Source organism: Lepidochelys kempii, chromosome 11, assembly GCF_965140265.1.
Source record: "Lepidochelys kempii isolate rLepKem1 chromosome 11, rLepKem1.hap2, whole genome shotgun sequence".
Taxonomy (NCBI): domain Eukaryota; kingdom Metazoa; phylum Chordata; order Testudines; family Cheloniidae; genus Lepidochelys; species Lepidochelys kempii.
The window spans coordinates 4,952,209-4,980,028 of record NC_133266.1 but is presented as its reverse complement, the minus strand read 5'-3'; the positions used below and the strand labels follow the sequence as shown (position 1 = coordinate 4,980,028).

Here is a 27,820-nt window from a genome sequence, read left to right as displayed (position 1 = left end):
CATGTGCAATAGGTTGAGAACCACTGATCTAGACTATAAATGATGCCTAGCAATATTCCAGATGCCTTAGATAACCCTTTTAGTTTTCTTCTCCCAGTTTCACTTTATACCAGAGAAGGGTGACCAGACAGCAACTGTGAAAGAAAACAGGACAGGGGGTGGGGGAATAATAGGCGCCTATATAAGAAAGAGGCCCAAAAAAAAGGGGGACTGTCCCTATCAAAACAGGACGTCTGGTCACCCTATACCAGAGAAGATCTGTCTTAACCAAACTGGTGTCAGACATTCCCACCAAAACAATGGACCCGAAGGGGCCCAGAGAGAAGATTTTAGGAGACACAGCAGGAGAAAATCAGCTTGCTGTGGAATGCACCAGTAGAGTAACGTGACTGTCCTCTTAACAGGCTTGGGTAGGAATGCTTTTTAAAAAAAGGAGAGATTCACTTTACAACCCTGCTCCAGGCACTTTTCACCAGAAGCTGGCACGTATAGACAAACCAATGGAGACTACAGAGTCATTCTTTTCCATCCTCTTCACGCTGGTCTCTCACCCCAGGACAGATCAGCCACATGTAGACACTTAAGAAAACGTCTATTGCGCTAACATTTCATCTGAAGATTAGGAACACTGGACTTTTTTTTTTTTTTTTTTTTTTTTTTTTACACGTAGTTATGAAGCAAAAAGACAAGAGAGCCAACGGGGGGGTAGGGAAAGAAGATAGGGGACAGGTAACAGAGCCAGAAGCCAATTGTGCAACGGGACTGTGAAGCAGTACGCTGAGGAGTGGCTACATGGAGTTTCCCCGATTTTCCAAATTTTTTTTTTTTTTTTTTTAAGAGTCCAGCCCCCCCAAAAAAACAAAAATTGTCTTTAAAATATCGTGAGGTTTTGTTTTTAGTTTTTTTTTTTAAATAATCAACTGGGGTCCTTTTATTTGCTTTTGGATTTTGAGCCTTTAGGAATCACATTTTCAAGCTTTTCTCTGCAGCCACGAAGCCTGAGAAACTTGCCTTTCCTCCCCAAAGTGAAGGCAGAGATTCTCATGTAATCACATGAGCCCAGAAGCCGGGGCCATAAGAACGAAGCCCATCAAATATTGTAAGAACCATGATACAATCACAAGAGTTGGAAACACCAAATTGCTGTGACAAACAGGAAGGAAAAACCCATTAGCTAAGTTTAGCCGATCTGTGTGAATACAACATACCTCAGAGAACCATTTACTAGTGGCCAAGGTAATCAGCTCCCCCATAGAACCTGCACGTGACAACCTGAAAGAAGAGCATTTCTCTCATGTTTGCCAGCAACAGTGCCATCATGCACCCAGCCAGTGGGTTGGCAGGCAAAGAAAGGCAGAGATAAAGCATCATCCCTTCAGCATCTGACATTGCAACAGCTGATTACATTAGAAGGTTGCACCATAGAGGATGTTGCCTACAGTTCGGTCATGATTTGGATGGGCTTGGTGAAAGCCTAGCTCATATTTTCTCTGTCTCTAGAGTTATAAAAGGCTAAATGAAACTGACAGAAGTCACTTAGAGACAAAGGCACTAAGCCACAGGCTAAAACTGAAGGTACATGAAGGATGTGGCTGCTCAGCTGAATATGGTAGAAACCCCGCAAGATGCTTTTAAAGTTGAAGCCATGCTAGTGATCATCATCCAATCATAGGACTGGAAGGGACATCGAGAGGTCATCTAGTCCAGTCCCCTGCACTCATGGCAGGACTAAGTATTATCTAGACCAGGGGTGGCCAACCTGCAGCTATGGAGCCTCGTGCGGCTCTTCAGAAGTTAATATGCAGCTCCTTGTATAGGCACCGACTCCGGGGCTGGAGCTACAGGAGCCAACTTTCCAATGTGCTGGGGGATGCTCGCTGCTCAACCCTAGCTCTGCCACAGGCTCTGCTCCCACTCCACCCCTTCCCGCCCCCTCCCCTGAACCTGCTATGCCCTCGCTCCTGCCCCCAGAGTCTCCTGCATGCCACGAAACAGCTGATCAGGAGGTGCGGGGGGGAAGAAGGGGGGAGGTGCTTTCTCTAGCAAAGAGAAATAAAAAGCTACATTGTGCCTTAGTATTTTTAAAATGGCTTAGTTTCACAGAGCCGAAGACCAGAAGTGATCATTAGAACATCTAGTCTGACCTCCTGTGTAACAGGCCATTAAATTTCACCCAGATACTTCTTTGTTGAGCCCAGTAGCTTTAGTTAAACCAAAGCATGTCAGTCCTCAGGAGACTAAACTGTTTGCCACAGACAGAACAGAGGAGGCCAAGGTGCCACCAATGCCTGAGATCCCAGCAATGGTAGGGCATTGATTAATTAGGAGAGATGCCCAGGTGATCCACACCCCATGCTGCAGAGGAAGCCCCCCAAAAAATACTGCCCATCTGACCTCAGGGATAATTCCTTCCCAACCCACAATACTTGACATAGTGCTGTCCTATATATTTAGGAGAACATACAGTACAGTCCATCTCCAGCGTGCAAGAGTTTTAGGCTTTTACAGTTTGTAACTCACACACCTACCACTGCATGGCTGAGCAACTCCTAATTTCTACAGCACTCTACAAGCGGGAACAAATTCGCACCACGCTCTTGCAACGTATTAGCTTTCTGTTCTGTAGTTAAGCAGAGAGGTTCTAGGACATGCCCAAAGCTGCAGAGGGAAGCCAGTGACAATGCTGGGTTGAGAATTTAGAAGATCCTGGCTCAGTCTTCTGCTCACATCCCTAGTCCAGGCCTCTCCCATCTGCAGAACTCAGGTGGCATTAAGGGAGATATGCTGACTTACACCAGCTGATGATTTGGCCCAACAAATTGAAGCACCATCCCTTCAAAATAAAATGTAAAGTATGGAGCTAAAAGCAAACAATGTACATTTAAGAGGACCGTTGACTAGACACCATAATCACATCTGCAATTCTGACATCTGCCCTGATGAATGGCCACAGGTCCCTATATTGCACTTGGGAATGTGGGATTTTTGGGTTGTTCAGGGTGGTCGTTCTGAAGATCCAGCCTGCTTGGTTTTTCTCCCTATAGTTTCTCCCTTCAGCTTCTGAAGCACTTGGTTGCTTTCTCTCTGAACTCTCCCTGTTTCTTTCTAGAATTCCCACATCCAATAGAACGCAATATTCCAGGTGTGAGCTCATCACTGCGATGCAGAGTGGGAAGATTGCTTCCCTTCTCTGTGGCAGGGTGTCTGTTTACTTACCCCAATTTCAAAACAAGTTACATTGCAATACCACATCCATTTTGCTGTCTGCTAACACCAAGGTCTAGAATACACAGAATCATAGAATATCAGAGTTGGAAGGGGCCTCAGGAGGTCATCTAGTCCAACCCCCTGCCCAAAGCAGGACCAATCCCCAATTTTTGCCCCAGATCCCAAATGGCCCCCTCAAGGATTGAACTCACAACCCTGGGTTTAGCAGGCCAATGCTCAAACCACTGAGCTATCCCTCCCCCCCAGTACAGCTGATCCCAAGGTTCCATAGAGGATTGCTGCCTTTCTGATGCATTATCCCAGGTTTAATCTGGCTATGCTACCGCTTTGTACATATTTCTGCTCTTAGGCCCCTTTGCATTTTGCCTGTCCTCCATGATATAGCCAACCCTGAGCAAAGCTCACATCTTAGTCTGTATTCGCAAAAAGAAAAGGAATATTTGTGGCACCTTAGAGACTAACCAATTTATTTGAGCATAAGCTTTCGTGAGCTACAGCTCCCTTCATCGGCTGTAGCTCACGAAAGCTTATGCTCAAATAAATTGGTTAGTCTCTAAGGTGCCACAAGTACTCCTTTTCATCTTAGTTCACGTGTAAGATGTCACCATGTGCTAAAGTAAAGCAAATTCTTATTTGAATTTCTAGTGTAATTATTTTGCCTCTGTTCCGCTCCATAGAAAAACAGAAGACTGTCAATCAACTTTTCCTAAATATAGGCTGAACACACTGTGTGTTTAACAGATTTTGCTGTGTAAATAGAGGTTCTTGACTTGTTTTGAGTAAATACATTGGGGAAACAAATTAAATTCTTGCTTTGGATGCCAAAAGCTATTTTCAGTTGCTTTCTTATCATTGAAAGATTTAAGAGTTTACATGAAAAGAGGGGCTTTCACTGAAATTTAAGACAATGCCCTTGCACCCACCTCAAGCACAACAGCATCGTATCAGTGCAGGAGATTCGGAAGCGACCATTCTAGGGTAACCAGCCAAGCTGACGGTAAAGCAAAATGAAAAAGTAAACAAATGGCAAAGTTAAAGGTTTAAATGAGATTTGTACTATTAATTCAGTTTTAATTGTCTAATACACCGAAGGAAAATGGCTTTTAAAATTGGATTTTTATTTTGACAGCATCTCTTGCCTTAAAAACCTCAATTAAGTAAGATATTAACTTAAAAATCCATAAGAGACCAGGAACTTTAAGAACTGAAATGAAAACTTTCCAAGGTTTGAGAGCCTGAAGTTTTGGCACTAAATAATTGGCCTGATTTTCAAATGTGCTGAACACTCTACACATCAGAAGAGAATGGTAGCTGTGGGTACGTAGCATCTGTGACTGTCAGGTAACTTAAATACTCAGCCTTGATCTTTAAAATTAGGTGCATACAATTGCATATTTAATTTTCATTGGTAAGTCAACTGGCACGCAACTGATCATTCGTGCACACAATTACCAGATTTGCTTGTGCAATCAAGGTCATTCTGCACACAAATTAGACACACAATTGCATTTAGCGTTGTTTTGTTTTAGACAAAACATACAGAAACTTATCAGTGAATCAGGGTATTAGCTGCATAGTAACCACATAACCAAGAGGGCCAAAATGGCATCATTTAATTCAGTTTGCATCAGTGTCACATTCCAGATGACAACTCCACAAGAAGTTAAATCTTATTTGGATAGGCATTTAACAGGGTTTAATTAAGCCCTATCTATAGCTGGCTGTAACACTAGTAAGGAGGCTAGATAGCACAAATAGTGCCATTTGTACAAATCCCTGCCTCTCGTCTCTTCTCTTCCTCCACCTCACCCCTGTAACATGTGATTTAAATGCGGATACAGCCGCAAAAAATCATTTTTGTTTCTCCAGAGCTGGATGCGAATGCAAAATGAGGTGACCAACTTAGGATGCAAATTAAAAAGGGAAGGGGATCTGAAGTACAGGCCAGAGGTGGGGAATCAGGAGACTGGCAAAACAGGGGAGCTTCTGCACTGCGGGTCCCAGCTGGGGAGCAGAGAATATTAGGGAACCCAAGGGAAGTGATGTAGTACTGCAAAGCAGCTCTGAGCCTGAGTGCAGATGAGAGAACAGGACAGCTACTGCAATGTTTGCTGCAAGGCAGGTTTGAGCCTGGGCCAGTAGGAAGAGGAGAGTCCCTGTAATGCCGCTAGGTAGGTCTTAGCCCCAGAGAGGAGGGCAATCAAAGGAGAAGGAAAAACAGCAGAACCTCGGATACGCTGTAGAGCGGCTCTAACCTGGAAAGCTCAGCATCGCCACAGGTGGGATAGCTGGAAATGCCTTGGTAATACACCAGCGCAGGCTTGAGCTTGGGTGCAAAGCCCAGCCTGTGAAATGGGCACAGGACAGTGAGTGTGTGAGCACTGATTGCAGGTCTAGCTGGTCCCTCAAATCAAGTCAAGGCTTCCCTCAGATTTACTTTCCTTCAGATTTCTATCGGTCACTTTATGCAGACCTTATTCCTGATTTTTCTAGAGTAGAAGCAAGCAGCACTGGACCCGATTCTCCTCCTCTCCTAGGGTATTGTAAGCCACTGGTGTCAATGAAGCTACCCATGGAGCCCTTGAGAGGAGGGCCGGATCCTCTCACTGCGAACGGGCGCAACTCCACTGACCTCAATGACGCGGTGCTAACGCACACCAGCTGTGACTCTGGCCCATGGTGTTTTCAAGTGTAGGAGAAGTGCTGTTGTGAGGGGCAAGGGCTATGTGCCACCCTGATGAGCTCCTCAGGAGTTCACACACGAGCTGAGAAACCAAGACAGGATGCTGCACACTGCATTCCTTTCACCAAGCTGTCCACACAGGCTAAGGGGCAGGTATTAAAGAGCACCAGAATCAGTTACATGCATTTGGCGGGGGAGGGAAATCTGGTCCGGTGGCGGATAATAGTCACCCACTCATAGGTGACTACTGGAAGCTCAGAGATTTGGAAGCTCCATTCTGTTCAGTACTTTGGATGTCCATTCGCCCATCTAACCAATCACATCCCCCCCTTCATCTCTCCACTAGCTTGCCCTTCCTACCACATCAAGGTCAAACTTCTAGTCCTCCCCTCCAAAGCCCCGCATAAAATTCCTTTCTAGCCTGCAGATCAAGCCTCCTTTCCTCCAAGGCCACCCTCCGCTCATCCTGCAGGCCGAGTCCCATGCCTGGTCCTGGCCGTGCGCTTTTCTATGCTGTGTCCTGCGTGCAGAATGACCTCAATGCTCTAGTGCAGGGGTGCCCAACCTTCTGTCACAGGAGGGCCACATAAAATGAAGCACAACCTTGGGTGGGCCAAACAGATTCTATGTATTTTAATAAGTCACCTCTATTGATTTTTATTTTAAGTTCAACTTGTTGTGTATGTATTTAGAAAGTATTGTCTATTTACACACTTCTGTAAACTAAAGTGATGTAAACATGACAAAACGTTAATGAACTGGTCATGAGCATATTGTGTTGAAGCAGGCCACGGGCTCTGGTGGGCCACGTATGGTCTGTGGGCCATAGATTCAGCATCCCTGCGCTAGTTCACAAAACCATTACCCCTTCTTCACAGGCGAGCAGCAGACACCACTGGTTTGGTCAACTTAATGCACCCTCTACACACAGGCACATCACACATCACTTGAAAGCTTATTATATCCACTTTAAAGTGGAGGTCTGATGTGGAGCTGTCAAGTGATGCCCTTACCACAGAAACAAGGATAAACAATGACATCAACACGTTGAAATAACCACTTTGAAATATATGCACTTATTATTTCAACAGAAACAATACATAGTCATTAAAGTAAGACAAAAAAATTGGATTTCTTTGTGACCACAAAGTATCCCAACCACAGTCTAAAGGGTAAAAGAAAAATCTAATCATAAATTTGTACAGGAATCATTGAAATGCAATAGCATTGGTGTCATTTCTAGTCATCAGCATTAGCATCTTGTTCACCATTATGATCTCTGCTGAGTGGGTGGGTTACCACAGTCTTCATTGCCTTGGCATGGACCCAGTTGTGTTCAGTCAAGATTGTTCTGACTACAGAGTTGATCATGCAGCAACCCCTACAGGGGCATACACAAATGAGGTCTTGTAGACGCTCAGATGCCTGGAAGAATTCAGGAGGTAGATCATCCACATTTTTCCATCCATGTAGCAATGGCAATCCAATATCAGGTTTGCATATATGTGAAGACATCCAAAGCTTTGTTTGCCAAGATGCATTTTTGACATGCTCTTCACAACTGTCCTCGCATGGTAGGAGTTTGGCCAGTCACTTCTCCTTTTTGATGGAGAGACTGGGGTGCAAGTAATTCAGGTCTCTGGGCACCCCTTTTCTTTTATGGCCTGGTCATACAGCATGGCTAGCAACTGCCTTGCTGCAGAAATTGCAGTGGATCTGTCACGCTCAGAAATTGGGCAAGATTTCTGAATGAGGTAAATAAACTCCCTTTGTTTTGACAGATTTTTTTCCCCCAAAAACCAAATACGGATGACACGGAGTCGCACCCTGTTAATACATGTGCATCAGGAAGCACCTTGCAGAAGTCAGGAGCAACTGCGTCCCAAGTCCCATGTACGGGGGTAAAGCAATGCTTGCCAGATAACATGGGGATTGAAACAAGAGTTCCATTTTTGGAAATTAGTGAACAGGAAGGACCAAAACATGTCAAGTGACCAAATTATTATGGTTCCTTTGACACCAAGAGACTCAAAAGCCATATTGGCATATACAGCATGCAGAAGCATCTTTGTGTCTGCTTCCTCTTGAGTACTTTACAAGTCTTGGGCTTCAACACCTCTCTTGGTGATGGACTTTGCTACTTCACCCACTGGAAAAGCCTCCAGAAAGAAGAAGTATTTGTGTTCCTACACGCTCAGGTGCATTTTAAACCATATATTCAGAGGAATTTTCTGAGCGGCTGCTGGTTGGATACCCCACTTGGACTCCTGGGGCCTCCATGAAAAACGTTTTTTACCAACCACCAGTATTTTTCTTGCATCCAACGTTAGCTCCTCTTTCAGCACTGTCTTTCTGCTATTTCCACAGAATTACTGTTGTCATGTTGGTCAAAGACTTCAACTGCAAAATCAGCAGTCTCAAATCCTTTTAGGACCTGCCTCAAGTACTGAGCAGCCAATTCATCAAATGTGTGGAATCTGTCTGTACCTATCGTTTGTTTGGCAGCCATAGCATCTGATGTACACTGCCGTTTCTTTGTTGCATACTCTTAGCTCATTGAGCTTCCAGCTCATGCCCTTGTCACAGGTGCCTGGAATGGGTCACAGCTGAGAGAGCCCATCCCAGGTCAGGCAGTCAGAAAACAGGATGGCCACACCCCAAATTGGTGGTATATTCTATTAGTAGATTTCACCAAACCAGTAACAAGTGTGCACTCCTGGATCACTACATTTGTTTTACCATGGAGCCACGGACAGTCCTCCTTAGGCTCTCCAGCCTCTACTTAGCTACCCAGACAGACCAGACTTTATGAAGAAAGGTTATTAAAAGCAAAATCACCCCATATTAGGTTTCTCCAATCCCAAAGGGCTAGTCACTTACCCCAGTTCAAGGTATACTTCAGCTCTCACCAAAGATAATGCTGAAGCCAATTTCTTTAGTAAACTAAATTAAACGTTTATTAGCTAAGAAAAAGTTACTGAGAGGTTAAAGCAGGTGAATACATTACATGTGAATTAAAAGTTTGTAATACACAATGCTAATAGAGATGTAACATTTGCTAGTTTTCTATATGCTCCTCTGGGTTGCCCAAAAATATTTTGTCCTTTTGTTCAGAATTCCCATCAGTATTCACCACTCCAGAAGGGGGGGGTGGGGGGATGGTCAGGGGCCTTTATTACCCCTTTTTTATATCTTGATCCTTTTTACTGGAAAAGTCCTTGCTGTGTCATGAGGTCAGGCAGTGCCATGGTCCTTCATATGAATTGCAAATTCTTGCTTGCTTTTCTGGGTACGTGCGGTTTGAGGGGTCTCCAGGGCTGACAAGCAGGGGTCATTGTTTATAGTCCCTCTGTTATTCCTGAAGAGTTAACCTGTTGGCATTTCTCAGACTCACAGCATGTTTGAGTCACAAACATATAGCAAAACCTCGTAATTCCATACATAATATTGATACACACATTTTAACAGGACAGTAATATTCAGCATATTATAACTTTTCCAATGATACCTTACAAGGCGCACCTTCTACAAGCTTTATCATAATTTTGTAAAAATGATTACCATAATTGTGTAGACTATCACAACTTCCCCTTTAGAGAGTATCACAGCCCTAATTCAGCTTTGTCTTTTCTTATTGTTCCATCAGCATTGAAGAGGGTCATAAGCATAAATCCTACTGGTGATTAAGAACAGTTGCCATTGAAACATGTCTGCATCTTGCTAAGGACAGGGATCTGCAGAAAGCAATTTCTGGACTGACCACTACTGGGACTGTCCCTCCCTTGGCAGACTTACATTTGGTCTTCTTGACCATGTCAGCAAATGTTTTGATGCCAGATTTCTTGACTGGGCTGAAGAAGCTTCATGTCCCATCGCAACCAAATGCACCTCACAAACCTCTTCATTTCTTCCTCACCAACATCTGCTATTTTCAGTAGTGAAACTTGTTTATCTGATGAAGTCCACAGATACGCTGATAAGCACCTCTGGATGTGATTCAGGGTCAAATGGGTTTGTCATATTCTTGATGACATGGTTGGTAAGAGCTGTAATATGCTCTTCATGGACTTTGTTTTCACTACTTCTTATTAGGTCACTTCTTTCTCTCATAGCTTTTGCATATTCATAATACGAAGCTGTGTATTGTCATCTTTGACACTAATACTGACCTGTGCATAAACATCACTGAATTAAAAAGCTAGTTTCTAGAATATTTCAAAGACTAGTACTGCATGCAAAGACAGTTACAAGTTAAAACTCTACCAGAGAAATTAAATGCTACATTGTACGTACAAAAGCTTACAAATGGAGACTGATTACATTAGGAATGCATGTACGTTTATATCTATCCACTATGCAGTACAAGCTGTGGGCATGCAATCTACTGCTGCTGGTCCACAACCTTCAGTGAGAGACTGATTGGGTAAACAAATTTCAACTGAAAAAATATAGAAAGCTACTATAATCACCTGTGAGATACTTTGACAATTAAGAATGTGCAACGTGAAACCATTCCACATTGATATATTGCAAAATGTTGATTTGCCATTTTTGCAACATAGAATCTCAGGGTTGGAAGGTACCTCAGGAGGTCACCTAGTCCAACCCCCTGCTCAAAGCAGGGCCAATCCCAACTAAATGATAACATGCTAAACGGCTTCATTTCCGGGGAAAAAACTCCTTGTCCATGCAAAACCAATACAAATCTTTTAATACACTGTCATTTGGTAGCTCTGACCTATAATCACCACGTTAAAGTGTTGAAATTAACAAACCATAAGAACTGTAGCCATACCCCTATTGCAGTATTTCTGGAACTGTGCAAAAAACACTCATTTTGGGTCCCATTGTTTCAGGTTGCCTACAGGCTTACTTCACCGCTTGACAGCTCCATATCACACCTTATCTAAACAGTCATAAAATGAGCTTTCAAATGATATAAGTGGGTATATTAAACTCCAAAAATACAGCCCTTTTTGGAGAATTGCCACAGGCCTATCATCCAAATACCCCCTAAAAATGCCCACCTTCTGCAATGTCCAGTTTACAATAAACTAGTAAAATGATCAATCAAAAAACCCGAACTAATCCGTACCTTTGGATAATCCAGTGCAGTGGTTCTCAACCAGGGATACGTGCAGAGGTCTTCCAGTGGGTACATCAACTCAAGATATTTACCTAGTTTTACCAGTGCAAACTAAAATGTCACACAGACAATTAGTTGTTTATACTGCTCTATAATATTTATACTCCAATTGATTTATTTTATAAATTATATGGTAAAAATGAGACAGCAATTTTTCAGTAATAGCATGCAGGGACACTTGTCTTTTTATGTCTGACTTTGTAAGCAAGTAGTTTTCAAGTGAAGTGTAACTTGGGGGTGCGCAAGACATATCAGATTCCTGAAAGGGGTACAGTCGTCTGGAAAGGTTGAGAGCCACTAGTCCAGCAGTATCTGTATTCTGTAGGTCTGTCCTTTGGAGTGTAAGTGCTTTGGAACAGAGAATATTTTATTTATTAAATGATGATGATGCAGCATGGAACACTGTCGTATTTGACGCAGGATGAGTTGCAAATTTTACAATGGCTGATGCCTCTCAAAAAAAGTTTCAGCCAACATTGAAGTATTTCAGTACTGGACTAGTGGTCATGGAAAGTGAACGGGAGCATTGCAGTCCTATCTAATTCAATTTCACCCTGGAATGTGAGCAACTATTCACTGAAAAATGTTTACTCTGTCTCTGCTCAGCTCTAGTTACTATGCTGATAAAATAACTTCCTTGGAAGGTGTAGCTATTGGGCAATTCCAACCAAAAAGCCCATCAACTTTGGGGAAAAAACACCCCACATGCTTGACAGAGAACTGCATAGTTAATGAATCATTCCAAACCAGGTAACTATTTTCTTAGGCCTAAAATGGCAGACATCTTGCAGACAGTCCGGCACACTAGGTTTTATTCATTACCAGGCCATTAACAAACCGGTAACACTAACCAAGTTTCTTTAGTCATGGATTTGTCACTCCTAAATAATGTTTTGCTCTGAAATAGTCAAATATTTAGCGCTCTCTTCACCCTGCGCTGCAGCCTATTTTAAGGAACATCTGCTGTCTAGACTTCTCCCTCTTTCTAAATTGAGGGGCAAAAAAAAGCCAGCAATGGCTGAACTTAGTAGTGGTTCTTACAAACAGCACTATGCTGCCATGAGGGACAATTAATGAAAAAGCTTTTCAACTGCAGGGCGCAGCTCTGGAGGAAGAGTTCTCCTGAACATGTTCGATATATTTCAGTTCATACCGAGTAGAGTTCTGCAGGACTTCTGTTTACACTACACAGAGAAAGAGCGTGGGAAGGCACTATCAGTCTTGTTTTCCAATCCATCAACTATTCCATCTACAGGTTCCCTGTATGCCTGGTTTCTCTGGCCAGGCAATCAATATGGGCATACACATATTCCCAAGGCAAAAGAGGCTGCGTTGCACTCTAATTTCCAAGGCCTCCTCAGCAGATAGGGTAAGCTTTTTATCATCTTACTAATTTGTGAGAAAGTTTACACGAACAGGCTGAAGGAACCCTAAAGTACCTTTTTTTTTTTTTTAAACTTGGGCTTTCTGTGATCTTTTATCAATTAAAAAAAAAAAATCTATGGCCAGTTTTCAGTTTAGCCATTTAATTTGCTTGCATATTTAGCAGGATTGTGCATACACATTTAGTAACTGGACAGGCAAATGAAGTAGACACACCTCCAAAGTTACCTAGTTTGCATGGGTGAACACACTAACCGTGCATGCAAGCCAACCCTAACCTGCGTGTCTTAATCCTCACCAACCCTGCACAGTTATTTTCTATTTGCTTTGCACTACTATAGTTTTTGTTTCTTTCACGGCTGAAACCCTCTCACAGTAGCAACCAGTTTGTAAAGATCCAAGAGGTTCAAATAATTTGCAAATGTATCTGAAATTCCGAGTGCTGACCTGAACCATCTGAGGTCCATACCTCACCAAAATGTACCCACTGCAAAAATCCCATGTCAGATCTGTTGTCCCTACTGCCCTCAAAACTATGCTTTTCTGCAAAGGCCTCTGCTTATGTCTCGGTGTTTATTTAAATGTGATGCGACCTAAGTGTCAAATGAGCTAAACTTGCATGTTAATTGAGTGACTTTCTTCAAAGTTTTTTTAAATAAATAAAAGCTACATTTCAGTTTCTCTTAGCTCAGCAGTTGCTGACACCAGATTATTATACTTTCACTTCACTTTCTCTTGTGGAACACTTAGACTGTTTAAGCAAGGCGTCCTTGTGGCACTAACAAATTTGGGCATAAGCTTTTGTGGGCTAAAACCCACTTCATCAGATGCATGAGTGAAAAATACAGTAAGCAGTATATATATTACAGCACATGAAAAGATGGGAGTTGCCTTACCAAGTGTGTGTGCGTGTGTGGGGGTTAGTGCTAACTTCCACCTAAATTGGATTGGACTCATTAGCACTGACCCCCCCCCACCACCACCACCAGGTAAGGCAACCCATCTTTTCATGTGCTGTACACACACAGCTTACTGTATTTTTCACTCCATGCATCTGGTGAAGTGGGTTTGAGCCCACGAAAGCTTATGCCTAAATAAATTTGTTAGTTTACGGTGCCACAAGGACTCCTAGTTGTTTTTGCTGATACAGACTAACATGGCTACCACTCTGAAACTTAGATTGATTGTTAATGAACTTCAGCGAGGCAAATAAACTAGCTATGGAGCAGAAGGTTAAAAGGCAGGCTGTCCATTCCAAGTCGCCAACAATTTCCTCTATGCTGCTGACATTAGGAGACCAAGCTCTTTGTGTGGGCGGTTTTTGAAGCCACCACAGCAGATATTTAATTCTTGTTCTTGTGTTGAATAAATAGAAAAGGCACATTGTACAAGGGTGGATAATGCAGAGCCCGCTGGCCAAATGCAGCTCAGAATAATACAACTTTATCTTTAAAAAAGACAGTGCTCAGAATACATGTCCCAGCGTCACTAATATAAATAGGGAGATCCGAACGCTAGGATCATCTGCTGCATCTCCCTGAAGAAGAGGGTGGCTGCAATCTGTTCTGTTAATGCAAATCAAGTGCAGCCTTCGGGGTCCTGGTAAATTGCCAGTGCAACTGACTGGGGCAAGGGCTCTGCATGGTCCGGCAGCCCACGTGGAGCTGTGAAGGTTGCACTGTGTGATGGAACTAGGATGGGTCCCATAACATGACAAAAATCAAATACCTGTCAATTAAGCCCTCATCTTCCCTTCAAATAAACTATATATATTTTTTAATGTAGAAGCTTCAAGCAGTATTGCCAATCTCAGATCAAAAATCATGACTCAGATCCTGGGAGGAAAAAAAAAATCACGAGATTGGCCCCACAAATCATAGGATTTAAAAATCAACATGCTCTTCATCTGTCATTTGACTTTTTAATTCCCCTCTATCAAACACACGTTTCCAGGAGATTAATTTCAGGTGGGAAAGTAAACCTTTAATGCAGACACACACAGAACTCCCTCAGGTCTAGGAAAGGTGCTTCCAGCATCACAGCAAAATGCAAGGTGGAACAGCTTGTTTAGCATATGTAGTTAGCACATATTGTAAAGGGACCATTCAAGGGAGATTTCAGAGTAGCAGCCGTGTTAGTCTGTATTCGCAAAAAGAAAAGGAGGACTTGTGGCACCTTAGAGACTAACCAATTTATGTGAGCATAAGCTTTCGTGAGCTACAGCATCCGATGAAGTGAGCTGTAGCTCACGAAAGCTTCTGCTCAAATAAATTGGTTAGTCTCTAAGGTGCCACAAGTCCTCCTTTGCTTTATTCAAGGGAGAGTGGCCTGTTAACACCTCTGCAGTCATAGGACAAAAAAAGGGGGTTAGTGGGTTACAGCCATAAATCCAAGTGTGTGCGTTCAGTCCATGATTTTCAGGGTCTAACAGAGTTATGAATTTAAGCTCCCAGGCTCATCTTCTGAAAGTGTTGTGCGGGTTTCCTTTGAGAAGAGGATGGAGAGATGAGATATAGGAGTATTTACTTTGTGAAACGCGTTCACTCACAGGTGACAGACGGGGGTGTTTTTGTCTTGCATCATTTTCCTGTGCAAGTTGATTCGAGAGCACAGTGACTGTCTGGTTTCACTCTCATTGTTGCTATTGGGGCATTTAGGGCACAGCATGGGATGCACCCACTTGTTGTCCTAGGCAGGGGTAGGATCCATGGATCTTTAGAGGTGTGTTGGGAGGCACTGATCATTGTAGCAGTGAACTGGAGATATGTCTGCAGGTTCTGCATCTGTTATCCTGGCAGAGTCTGGGGTCACTTTGAGTTGGTGTGTTCTGGTCTGTGGGGAGCTTACTTCTGATGAGCATGGAGGTTGGGGGTTGCTTGAGACCAGAAATGGGAGTTCAGGAACAATTTCTTTTGGGGGGGTCCCCATGAAGTATGGGTTGTAGCTGTTTGATGATACCCCATATGGGTTCCAGTTTGGTGGGGGGAGGGGGAGGTTGCAAGAGGAGTTTATTTCTGTATTGAAGCAGGTTCTCACTTGATTTATGGCTTATTACAACAACCTGTAAACCACTGTCCCCCCACACTTTTTGTCCTAGGACTATGGATATGTTAATGGGCCACTCTACCTTGAATAGTCCCTTTACAATATGTGCCCGATACTTATACTAAACTATCTGTTCCACCTTGTATTTAGCTGTGACACCAGGAGTACCTTTTCCAGACCTGAAGAGCAGCCCTGGATGGCTCAATAGCTTGTCTCTCTCACCAACAGAAGTTGGTCCAATAAAAGATATTACCTCCCCCTTGTCTCTCTAATATCCTGGGGCCAACATGGCTACAACAACACTGAATACAACCTTTAATGCACGCATGCCTCACCCTGGCTGAGGAGATGGAGAGTCTGTACACTGAAGGTACACAAACCTAGTTAGGAGAATTGGAAGGGAGAGGTCACAAAATGGTTAAGACTTTGTTTTATCTGAGCTACTCCTAAGAAGTGAGAAACTAATTTCAATATCATTGTAATGCTTCTGTGAACGGTATCTCCTTTTTAGGATGGATATCCCCTCAAAAGCATCCCTTCAAAAATGGAAAGAAGCAACTATGCTGGTAGGGAAAAGAGGGCGCACTTCTGTTAAGTTCTTGCATGCAGAAGTACTCAATGGAGAGCTCCATAGTGTGATAAAGATAAAATATGATGGAAAAACCTAATTCATACTTATTTACAAATATACCACACAAGGCCTACAAAATGGAGCTGAAAAATGAACAATGAACATCCTGGAAACACAAGGCACTCAAAGTAGAAAATTTTCCAGTTATTTTTCAATAGTGATCCATATGAGCTGCAAAGACCTTCACATGCAAGAATATCTTTGCAATGTCAGCCAGCTTTTGGAGCCTTTTATATTTATTACTAATTATATTTATAATCCCTAAATATCATTTTTAAATAATCCATTCAGTCACATTCAAAGTATCTCAAAAACCATTTTAAATCTTTCTTCTCTGCATGATTTTGATCACTACATAAATACATACATTGTTCAGTAATTACAATAAATTATTTTGTTGTTTTTTTTTTTAAAAAAACCTTCATAATTGTCCAAATAGCTTAAAATGATTCTTATTTTAATTAATTATTCTTCCTTCCCGCAGCCTCTCCCCTTCCCTGAACTCAGCAGCACCCCAGTCCCACCAGTCCCCAGCCTCACTTCTGCTTCTCCTAAGGTTCTTCCCATACCCCCTCACACCCCTGAGACCTCAGAGGCTCCAGTAGGACCGTCTCCCACTTTCCCAGCCTGGAGGGTGTTAGCTCCTGGAGCAATTCTTTCCCTCCCCCGAGGCCAGGTGCTGCAGAGGGTAGGGGAAGGAGCAGATGCGTGCACCTTCCTGTCTGTATTTCTCACATGGGGAAGGGGAGAGTGAAGCCAGGCCGAGGGGAAGAGACTCTGCTGGCTTCCCGCAAGGCTGAACTTCACAAGAGGCCTGGAGCTTCTCACGTCACCACCAGACAGGCTCCACAAGTCTTCCAAAACCCTGCCCCTTGTGATAAAAATCGGCCAAGTTGGTGGGAAGAGGAGGAGGGCAGTGGGAAGGAAAGGAGGCCAGCATCTACACTACAGAGTTAAGGTGACGCATAGCTGTTTACGTTGACCTAACTCGGTTAGTGTTTACACTACAACTTTGCTCCCACCAAGGGAACTCGCCCACTACACCCACTTAACTCCACCTCCAAGAGCGTCAATGTCTATGTAGCTAGATCAACACAGCATCAGTGTAGACGCAACATTACTTACATCAACTGTTGCGGGCTTTCAGAAGCTGTCCCGCTATGCCCCACACTGACAGTTCAATTCGTGCACGTGCTCCTGGAGAGGACCCAGGCCTCTGACACAAGAAGCCAAGAGTAGACATGCACAGCTGATGTTATTACTGTGGCAGCTGCATGCCTACTTAAGTTAGGTCGACTTAATTTAGTAGTGTGGCCATGCCCTTAGGATGCAATCTGGCAAGGTGCTGAGCACCTCAGATTGTAAACGCTTCAGGGCAGTGACTTGACTTCTTTTCTGGTAAAGTGCCAGGCAAGTTTATGACCCTGTAACAATAATTAATAATTAAAATGACGTGGTTTTACTCTAGGGCAATGATTAGCAGCGAAGAAAGGCTGAAGGACCAAAAGCTATTCAATTAACCTCCCAGCCAGAGTAACTTTTCCAGGGGGCTATTGTAAATCTCCCTTGAAGTCTTACCAAAATTCCTCTTACAACTACCTCAGTAAACAATGCAAAGCCCTGACCTCCCAAGAATAATTTTAGAGAGGGCTTGCTGCAATAATCAAATTAAAATCACAAGTGAAAAGAGGGAGAGAGCTGAATCAGAAAGCATTCCAGAGCTTTGTGTTTCCTAAATGAATTAGCTACAATGTGGTCAGTTTGCAGCTGTCCTTAATTATGGCTTTTAGAGTCATGTTGTCACTTCCAGGATTATGTCTAGGAAAGGCAGGTGAAGAAGGCCCTTTACCAGTGTTACGAAAGAGACCACCACCCACAAAGCAAGCCTTGTATAAGCTGCTGGCAAGTTCTCCAGAAAGACAGTTCCTGACAGGATCAGCACAGGTACAGTACTTCTGTCCCCCGCTGCATCGCCACTTCTGCACGCCTCCTGCCTGACGTTACACAGAGCATTTGACACTTTGCCCAGGAATGAGGTCAAACAGTAGCACTAGATCAAGGCTTTGAAAGGCCATGAGGAACCTGAGGTGCAGCAAAAATGAATTCCACCGTCTTGAACAGACCAGGCAGGCATATTTTTTCAGTCATTTACTCCCTGCAACAGTAGGGCCAAGGCAACACAAGGCACGAGTCCCTTTTCTACTTTTCCAATACAAGTCTATAAGACCTCCAAAGATGTCCTCAGAGCTAGGACCTGGCTAGCTCCGAGGCTGCCTCCAGACAGCTGCAGTCCACAGCTGGAGAAGACCAGCTTAAGACTCTGGGGACCACAGAGGCAAAATCCTTGGGCCAACTAAAGTCAGCAGCAAACCTCCCATGGACTTCAATAAGGCCAGAATTTCACTCAGGGGGTTCTTAGCTGTTGGACCCCACCTCTGGGTTTCTTCACATAAGAGTGGGACTGAGACCAGGTCTGATCAACATGCAAGGCCTGCCTTTTTGCTAAATCCTTCCTACCCATTGACATCCTTCTCTTGGCTCCTGTTCAGAGAAGGGCTAAGGAAACAGAGAAAAAGAAAGGAACAGAGTCGGATCAGTGAAGAGACAGCTCCCTTCTGAACACCATTCTTGTGACAGACAATTTATTCGAGAAAGGGATTGAGAGACAGAGCAAGAACAGTTTTCTTCTACCCCTTCCTTCCCAGCCACCTTCCACCCCAGGGTCCTTTGTTATTGCTCACCATTAACCATTTACCTAGGATTGTTAATTCTTTAAAGGAGTGCTTGTCTTACTGGTATATAAAGCGTTATGCTCACCAATAATAAACTGATAACACTTTGCACTGATAGCCTCAGAAGGGTGTTCTATCAAAGCCCCTTTACAAAGATGGCTGTGTCATCATCCCTAGAGTACACGTGAGGAAGAGAGTTGAAGTAAAATGCCCAGGGTAACACAGCAAGTCAGTGGCAGCTGGGAAAGTTAGAACCTGGGAGTCCTGACTTCCAGACCTGTGATCTAAAAATCACACTGGGGAGGCCTACCATAACATAAACCATCATTGAAACAGCTTGATCTAGAAGGAATCCCCCCTGCTTTTAGTTTGCTTAGATTAGGAATAAAGCTAGGGAAGTGATGATGGATTTGTTTGTTAGCATTCACATTAACTAGCATGATTATACCTTATTGATGTCATAGAAGAATGTACCCCCCCGCCCACCACCCCCAAACGTCTGGAAGGTTGAACTAGATGCAGAGGTCTTTTAATGTAATATTTACCACACCATGAAAAGAGACCACCACTCGTCTCTAAATACCAACAGAACAACAAATAAAAACATGACAAACACACCCCAACACACACCCAATCCAAGCCTGGAGCAATAGGCATAAACTAGTTTATTATTTCTACCTCACATTATTCTTGCAGAAATCCTTTGCCCCAAACCTGATAGTTTGATTCCTTGCATCTACCACACATTTCTCTCCTCGCCTTGCTGGCTTGCCTCCAGACACCTTAAATCCTGAGCAGCTCTCGACACAGCTATCATTCCACTCCTGCTCTCTAGCCAGCCAATAGGAGAGGTTAGTAATGACTAAACAGGTTTGTCTCTGTGACATGCCCACCTGAGCAAGAAGTAGTCAGTCATCAGTTTGTGGAATTAATCGACCCTCCACCTGAGGAATTTCTAGGATGCCAAGATTCATTCCAATCAGCCAAATTCATTTTTATTTAAATGTTGAGTGAAAATTTGTGTTCATGCAGACAGACTGAAAGGCCTAGAAACAACAAATCCCTGGAACAGAGCTAGGATGACTTAATTCAGGGTATAAGATTGGTATCAGTAAAGCACTGGGAAAAGCAACTATGTGGAATAGGGAACAGAGATATTTACAATCTAAATAAGAAACTAGATTATTATAGGCTAAAAAGAGAAAGAAAAGCATAGATTGTGGCGCATTTATTACATGCCATAAAAAGTGCAAACTTCAACACTAGGCCCATGATGACCTCGGACGTGAACATCTGTAATGTTTTTGTGGCACCAACCTCTTCCCCCTCCTTGCCCCCCCCCTTTAGAGTGAGTTTAGAACCCCATATTTAACGTCTCAGAAGCTGAAGATACACCAGTTATCTACAGGATAGACAACTGCAATGAACCTGTCCCACCAACAAGCCTCATCCCCGACTAAACTAAATGATTACGGGTGTCTACCCGGCTGCTGGTGGGAGGCAAGATTCCCAGTTCAGGTCGCTATATAGAGAGATTGGATAGAAAGATATTAGCTCTGCTCAAGCTAGCACACGAAAAATAGCAGCAGTTTAAGGTACTCACCCAAATACCACCCCCCATGAGGATGTATTCAGGAGGTCAGCCTGAGCCACTGTATCCATACCACTATTTTTAGCACCCTAGCTCAGAAAGGGCTAGCACATCTGTATCTACTGTAGGTGAGAATCACTCTCCCAGCTGCTGTGTAGCCATACTGCAAGAGGCCATTTCTTGCCCAAGTCCCATCAATCACCAGCTTCTCTGTTAAGGCTGCCAAAAAGGGTGTAAGTACAATTTATGATGGTTGTTTTTGCGGTGTGAACACCTGTAACCGGTCTGAGACACCACAATCATTCTTTATATGGATCACTGAATAACCACCAGATGGTAACAATTTTTACTCACGGCAACTCTAGGCTGAACATGAATGAACAAGATTTTGTATCCAATTACCCAACCGCTTTGCCGCATATTTCTGCCGGACGTAAGAAAGTATCTTCTGGAAATAAACCAAGAGCTTTGGTGAAAAGCGGACGAACACCATATCTGAAGGAACATCTTACGTCCTTTACACAACAGAGATCTCAGAAGCGGAAAGAGAATGTCTCCAGTCTTCCATTGTGAATTTAGTACTGAATAAGACATCATTCTTCATTCAATACAAGGCTCAAATTCATCACCAGGGACATTGCTGAGATCATAAACTCCCAGCACTCAAGCTGGAAATCAATGGAGGAGGAGGGATTCTCATTCTAAATATAAAACCTAAAAAGCATACATAACAGGGACACTGTAAGTGTGTTGAAGCACTAAAATACACCAGCCTTAAAAGCATAAGCACCTGCTTTGTCCTTTGCCAAGGGGGTGCTCAACCCCCACTCAACCCCGGGCCCCATCCCCGCTCCATCCATTCCCCAAGCTCCCACCCCGCCTTTCTCTGCCCCCTCCTCCCAGTGTGCTCCATCCCCGCTCCTCCCCCTCCCTCCCAGCTCCCCCTGCACATGGTGAAAGAGCTGACCACATTAGCCAGGAGGCACTGGGAGGGAGGGGGAGGAGTTGATCAGCTGGGGCACCCACAGAGTTGGTGCCTATGCTTAAAAGGCAGTGAAAATTCCCTGGAGCATCTATCACAGTTCAAGGCAACTGCATCTGTATTCCCACTTTGTGGTCCAGCAAGGGCACCCACTTGTAGGCTTCTAGCTCTGCAGCCATCACCTCTCTTGAGGGGAGACCCATCTCTTTCCCTTTAGACCAGGGTTTTTCCAGGCTGCAAAGTTCCCAGCCTAAACTGCGATATTCCCAGCAAGCCAGACAACCTAAACAGCCAGCAGCTGCATATAGCCTCTGGCGAGAAGGCAGTTAACAGCATAACTGCCCACAGTGATAAGTTACCCACACAGCCCTTTCTAAGCAAGCACATTTATTATTAAGGTGAAAGCATTACAGAGAAAACAGATTAAAAACAATAAAAAACTACATGCCTGCTAACAAGCTTACCAGAGATCACCCTCAGCTCTAACAGGGGCTCTGGTAAGTGATCATTCCTTCAAACCCCTCCTAGGGTTCTTTCTTGTGGTCACAATTTTATATCAGCTTTCGCTCAGAATACACACAATCATGGATAGTTAATTCTTTCCTCTATACAGCGTTGGCTTTGATCTTGGCCTCAAGTAGCAGGTGAACAGCAGACAATGGTTCTCTTCTCAGGGCATAGCTTCAAAAGGCTGGGTCTTTGCATAATCAGAGGAAGGATTTTCCATTCACCTCCTCTCCAGGAAACCAACTTAACTTTGTCCCAAAAGTTCATTCTTGCCTGGCAAATAGTCCTCTGAAGCTCATAACACTTCCCAGGTTTCACACTGGTCACATATCCCCCTTAGCAAAGTTACATGAGATCCCACAATGATGTATACATTTTGCATTTTTAATACAGTGGGCTCCAAAGCTATTTCAATTTTATTTAATAAGGTGTTTTTTTTAAAAGGAAATTGCTATATCTTTCAGAGCATCCTTTTGGGATAACCTTTTCATACTGTTTTTTAAAATAGGTTTGGGTGCTGAGCACCCAACCAGCTTATCTTCAACACTTTTGCTTAATGCAACTATTCATGTCTGGCTTTAAATATACAGAACTCTTCTCTCAGACCATAGAGTGGCATTACATTCTTCCCATCAAGCAGTGATTTATATGTATCAGTTATTTAAAGGAAATAAAGTCTTGCATATGCCAAGGTGATGGCGTAACGCTCACTGCATTTGTCTCCCTACATTACCATGTTGTGCAGGATTGATGGTAATCCTGCAACTATTGCGATATGCCTACCTCTCACTTTGCTAGTATCAAAATTAGTGGGATAACTCTCCTCTATGCAAGCCATTCCCCAGGAGAAGAGGGTGAGGTCTCCCACGCCACGTGAGAGACACTCTCCATTGAATCAGTTCATCGAGGCCAAGCAGAGGATGAACAAAGCCCTGCAATTCTTTTTTCGTTGTTTACAACCAAAGAGTTGTCCTCGTTCTCTTGTTCAGTGTGTAGGAGCAGGCGTTTTCATTGCTGCTCCCTGTGCAGTCACTGTTCGGTTGCTTTTTAAAGCAGCCAGACAACATTATGGGCCCCATTCCAGCTTCATTAAATAAGTGCAATTCAGTGAGAGCTATCAGGGAGGGCAGAGGCAGGGGGGCTCTGATTTCCTTTCCCCATTCTGATCTGGTAGCATTTTACATTCACTTTGCTTTGTGTAATCAGGCCTTCCATCTAGAGCTAATCATTGCTAAGGGAACTCCTGGAGAACAGAAACAGTCATTGCAGAAGCATTCTCCCAAAGATGTACTGCTCCTCACTGAGTCAATGTCATCTTTCTGTAACAGCAATCACTGAAAACCAAGATGAGCGTGCTTGAGATGAAAAACAGCTGATCAGTGTCCCTGCATAAAACGTCCGATAATCCCTGCACAGACTAGGCATCTGGCGTCCAGAGCAGGATCCCAGAGAGATGAACATGAAAACTATCCACTGCATAGTCCCCAAACCTTTCCCTGACATCAGGAAAGAGACCCTAATTCATCCTCCCCAGCAACAGCTTGATGTTAGCAGAGGAAGGCATACATAGCATAGTGACGGACTCCAGAATCTGAGAATCAAAGAGGGGAAAGCTAGGAAATCTTGCTCTAGGTTTTAGAGGAGAGTGTGAGACAGGGAGGTAGGTGGTGTCGAACTCCTTCAATCCCCCACCCTTAGGTGCCAAGCTTAGCACCCCCCAACTAGCAAAGCATAAAGATCTGCTTGGATTGCCATGCAGTGCTTTCTAAAGATTAGCAGAGCTTTTCTGTGCTATCTACAGCCAACAAGGAGTTTCAGAGGGAACAGGCCACATCCTTCCCCCCCACCACACACACACACACCCCCCAGCTGATCCCCACTAGAGCACACAAGCTGGTTGGAAACCTCACTGCAAAATTTCACATTCTCCCCTAGCAAACGCTTGAGACAGCTGCAGTGACCCCAAATACAGCAACCCCCTTGAAAGCCAGTTTTAAATTTTTGATCTCCTCCAGTGATAAACCCGGGGGGCAAACCTGGGTCCAGAACAGGAAGGGGGGCCTGGCAGCCAAGAGGAGAGCTGCTCTCTGACAGATCTGGACGGCTAGCTTTTTCAGCGAGAGCTGTTGTACTGCAGTGCCCGGGAGAGGGTTTCATGCTACTGGGCCCATGTTATGAGCCTGGTCCTGTAACACTTCCCATGCCAGTATCCATGGGGCTGCCCAGAGAAAAGCCAAGGCGGGGGGGGGGGGGTAGGGGGGGAGGCTGCCATGCCTTTGAAAGGCTGCGTTCAACCCAAGCACTTGAATTTATGGGAGAGCTTTGCAACCCCACTGGATTTAATCCACACCTAGGGAACCTCCCCCCCCCCCGTCACTCCCTCCCTGTCTGCAGGGTCTCACGCTGGGACACCCCCCCCGGTGCCATACACCCCGCAGCAATCCACTGGGGAACTCCCTGGGGGGGCAGCCCCCCTGCGGTGCCCTGCCGGGGAATCCCCCTCCATGCAGTGCAGGGGAGCAAGGGCAGAACAGCGGGGCGGGGCGCGGGGGGGGGGTCATCTGCAGCCAGGCGGGAGGGGCGGAAAGCTGCCCTGGGGGGGGTGGAGAAATGCACAGGTCTGATCCGCATGGGAAAGCAAAGCGCGTCCAGCCTGCAGCGCTGCTCCCTGGCTTCAGCTGTTTGTGACCCCCCCCCCACACACACACACACAACACAACACACACTCCCCACCCCCTCCCACCGGCGGTCAACCAGCGCACCCCCGATCTCTCAGAGCCCCCCTGAGCTACCGCAGCTGCGGCACCAAGAGGCTACTCCGGGCTGGCGACCACTAGCCCCCCCCGGGCTACTGAGCCGTCAAGTGCCTTTGGGAGTGGAGGGGGGAGGAAAACTACGGGGGGGGGGGGGAAGACTGCAACACACATACACACCCCTCCCCCCCCCTTGCACTGACACGTCCCCAGTCAAACCAGCTCGCCCAGAGCCCCCCGGCCGGGGGCTTGCCTCGATTTACCTTCTCCTGGGCGCGGGTGAGTTTCTTCTGCATGTTGCTGGCGATTTTCCCCGCCGTGACTCCCTTGCCCGTCTCAGCCATCTTGCCTTTGCCTTTTCACCCGCGCGGCTGCACGACTCGGAGCGAGGGAAGCCCGGGGCGAGACAATGGCCATCGCCTGCCCCGGGAGCCGGGCGCCAGGAGACGGCCTTTTAAAGACACACGGCCCCCAAAGGCGAGGCCGCTTCTTAAAGGGACCGCTCCCGCAGGCCCCTGCAATGGGAAACCCCTGCTCAGCCCTATCAGCCCTCCTTTGACTTTGCAAGCCACACACACACACACACACAACCCTCGGATGGGCCCTGCTCCCCGCGCTGTAGCTCTGGGAGCATGTTTATGCCCTTGGGTTTTTAGTCCCCATTGAAGTGTATTTAGGCAAAGCGCCACAAACCCAAAAGCCATGCAGAACTTCAGGGGGATAGGCCTCCGATTCTCCCCCCTTCTAAAGCGGGGCTCGCTACAACCTGAGCCAAAAGGTAATCTCAGCTAGGCCCAGATCTTCAAAGGTATTCAGGCGCCTAACTCCTTTGGGCCTTAGTTTGTAGCAGTGCGGGGCCTCTGACACATATTTGAATGGTTCTGATCCTCTCCAGTAGATTGTCTCAAAACAGCTGTATTAGAATTGGAAAAGGTACAGAGAAGGGCAACAAAAATGACGGCGGGGGATGGAGCAGCTTCCACATGAGGAGCGATTTGAAAGACCAGGACTGTTCAGCTTGGGAAAGAGACAACTAGGGGGAGGATATGACAGAGGTCTATAAAGTCATGACTGGTGTGGAGAACATGAATAAGGAAGTGTTATTTACGCCTTCTCATAACCCAAGAACCAGGGGTCACCCCATGAAATTAATAGGCAGTAGGTTTAACACAAACCTAAGGAAGTACTTCTTCACACAAAACGCAGTCAACCTGTGGAACTCATCGCCAGGGGATGTTGTGAAGGCCAAAACTATAACTGGGTTAAAAAAAGAATTAGATAAGTTACTGGTGGATGGGTCCATCAATGGCTCTGAGCCAATATGGTCAGGGATGCAAGCCCATGCTCCAGAGGTCCCAAAGCCTTTGACTGCTGGAAGCTGGGACTGGACAACAGGGGATGGATCACTCCATAATTGCCCTGTTCTGTTCATTCCCTTTGATGCCCCTGACGTTGGCCACTGTCAGAAGACAGGATACTTGCTAGATGGACCATTGGTCTGACCCAGTCTGGCCGTTCTTATGTTCTAGGGCAACAGTCACATCTGCACATCTGCCATGTCATCTCAGTATTATCAATACCGCTGCTTATTTATTTTACTGCAGTGCTGCCGTGGGCCAGGACCCCGCTGAGCTAGGTGCTCTACAAACACAGAACAAAAAGGCAGCCCTTGCCCCCAAAAGCTGACCATGTAAGTGTAAGACAAGAGACAGCGGATGGATACGGGCAGACAGAGGGTTGGTCAGTGTGATGGGCAGCCGTCTCAGCACATCAACTGCCCAACCATTGTTAAATTTAGCACCCATAAGAATGCTAGATACATAGCAGAAAACATAGAGAAGACGGGTAGGGGCCTATTCCAAAAAGCTTACAGTCTAATTGACAGACAGGACGGACAAGAGACCCAGCACAGGGAAAGGGAGAGGCAAGGAAGGACATGGATCACAGAAATAGGCTAACGTGTTTAGTCCATTTAGAAACACATGCATACGCCTTGGTGGTTCAGACACGGCAGGTGAACAATTAATTGGCTGTGATTTTAATGGAAGAGGAGGCACACTCACCTTTGTAGACAGAGCTGCAGTCTCAGGGCTTGTCTATGGAACACCGACAGACCCAGGTCGTCAGCGGGCAGGATCGAACCTGGGACCTCTGGAGTTAAACGCATGAGCCCCTACCTCAGGAGCTAAGAACCACATGGTTCCTAGCTAAGGATGTAGAGCAGACTCATTAATCTCTCTCGAAGTCAGGGGTGGCCAACCTGCAACTCCGGGGCTGGAGCTACAGGTGCCAGCTTTCCAATGGGCCAGGGGGAGCTCGCTGCTCAACCCCTGGCTCTGCCACAGGCCCTGCCCCCACCCCACCCCTTCCCGCTCCCTCCCCTGAGCCTGCCATGCCCTCGCTCCTCCCCCTCCCTCCCGGAGCCTCCTGCACGCCACGAAACAGCTGATTGGGAGGTGAGGGGGGCGGGGAGGCGCTGATCGGCGGGGCTGCCAGTGGGCGGGAGGCGCTGGGAGCGGGGCGCTGATAGGGGCTGCTGACATATTACTGTGGCTCTTTGGCAATGTCCATTGGTAAATTCTGGCTCCTTCTCAGGCTGGCCACCCCTGCTCTAAGTGGTCTCGGTGCCATAAGAGAGGACAGACCACCACACCCAGGAGGTGTGTGGGGTTACCTCTACACTTACAGCTGTCAGAGTAGCAGCCGTGTCAGTCTGTATTCGCAAAAAGAAAAGGAGTCCTTGTGGCACCTTAGAGACTAACCAATTTATTTGAGCATGAGCTTCCGTGAGCTACAGCTCACTTCATCCGATACTGTAGCTCACGAAAGCTCATGTTCAAATAAATTGGTTAGTCTCTAAGGTGCCACAAGTCCTCCTTTTCTACTTACAGCTGTAGCACTTAGTGCAGATGCTACTTATGCCGACAGGAGAGGTTCTCCTGTTGGCGTAGGTACTCCACCTCCCCGAGAGGCAGTGGCTATGTCAACAGGAGAAGCCATCCCGTCGACGTGGGGCTATCTACACCAGGGGTTAGGTCAGGATAACTCCGTCGCTCAGGGAAGGGGAAGTCTGAACCTGACACAAAGTGCAACAGGGAGTCAGTGAGTTGGCTCCGTGAGCCGTGTGATGTGGGCAAAC

The 27,820-nt window shown here is 45.5% G+C and overlaps 1 protein-coding gene across 10 annotated transcripts in view; it reads right to left on the bottom strand.

Annotated features, from left to right (window-relative positions):
- BIN1 (bridging integrator 1) overlaps positions 1–25,192 on the bottom strand; it is a 162,794-nt gene extending 137,602 nt beyond the window's left edge. For 7 of the 10 annotated variants that reach the window (XR_012154183.1, XM_073305015.1, XM_073305016.1 and 4 more), the window contains exon 1: positions 24,945–25,192. Coding sequence is in view for 9 of the 10 variants with exons in the window: in XM_073305015.1 (XP_073161116.1) it covers positions 24,945–25,025 (81 nt within the window). In the remaining variant the exon portion in view is untranslated. The remainder of the gene's footprint in view (positions 1–24,944) is intronic. The other 3 variants (XM_073305018.1, XM_073305023.1, XM_073305024.1) reach the window with 3 other exon arrangements.
- Positions 25,193–27,820: the final 2,628 nt, after the last annotated feature.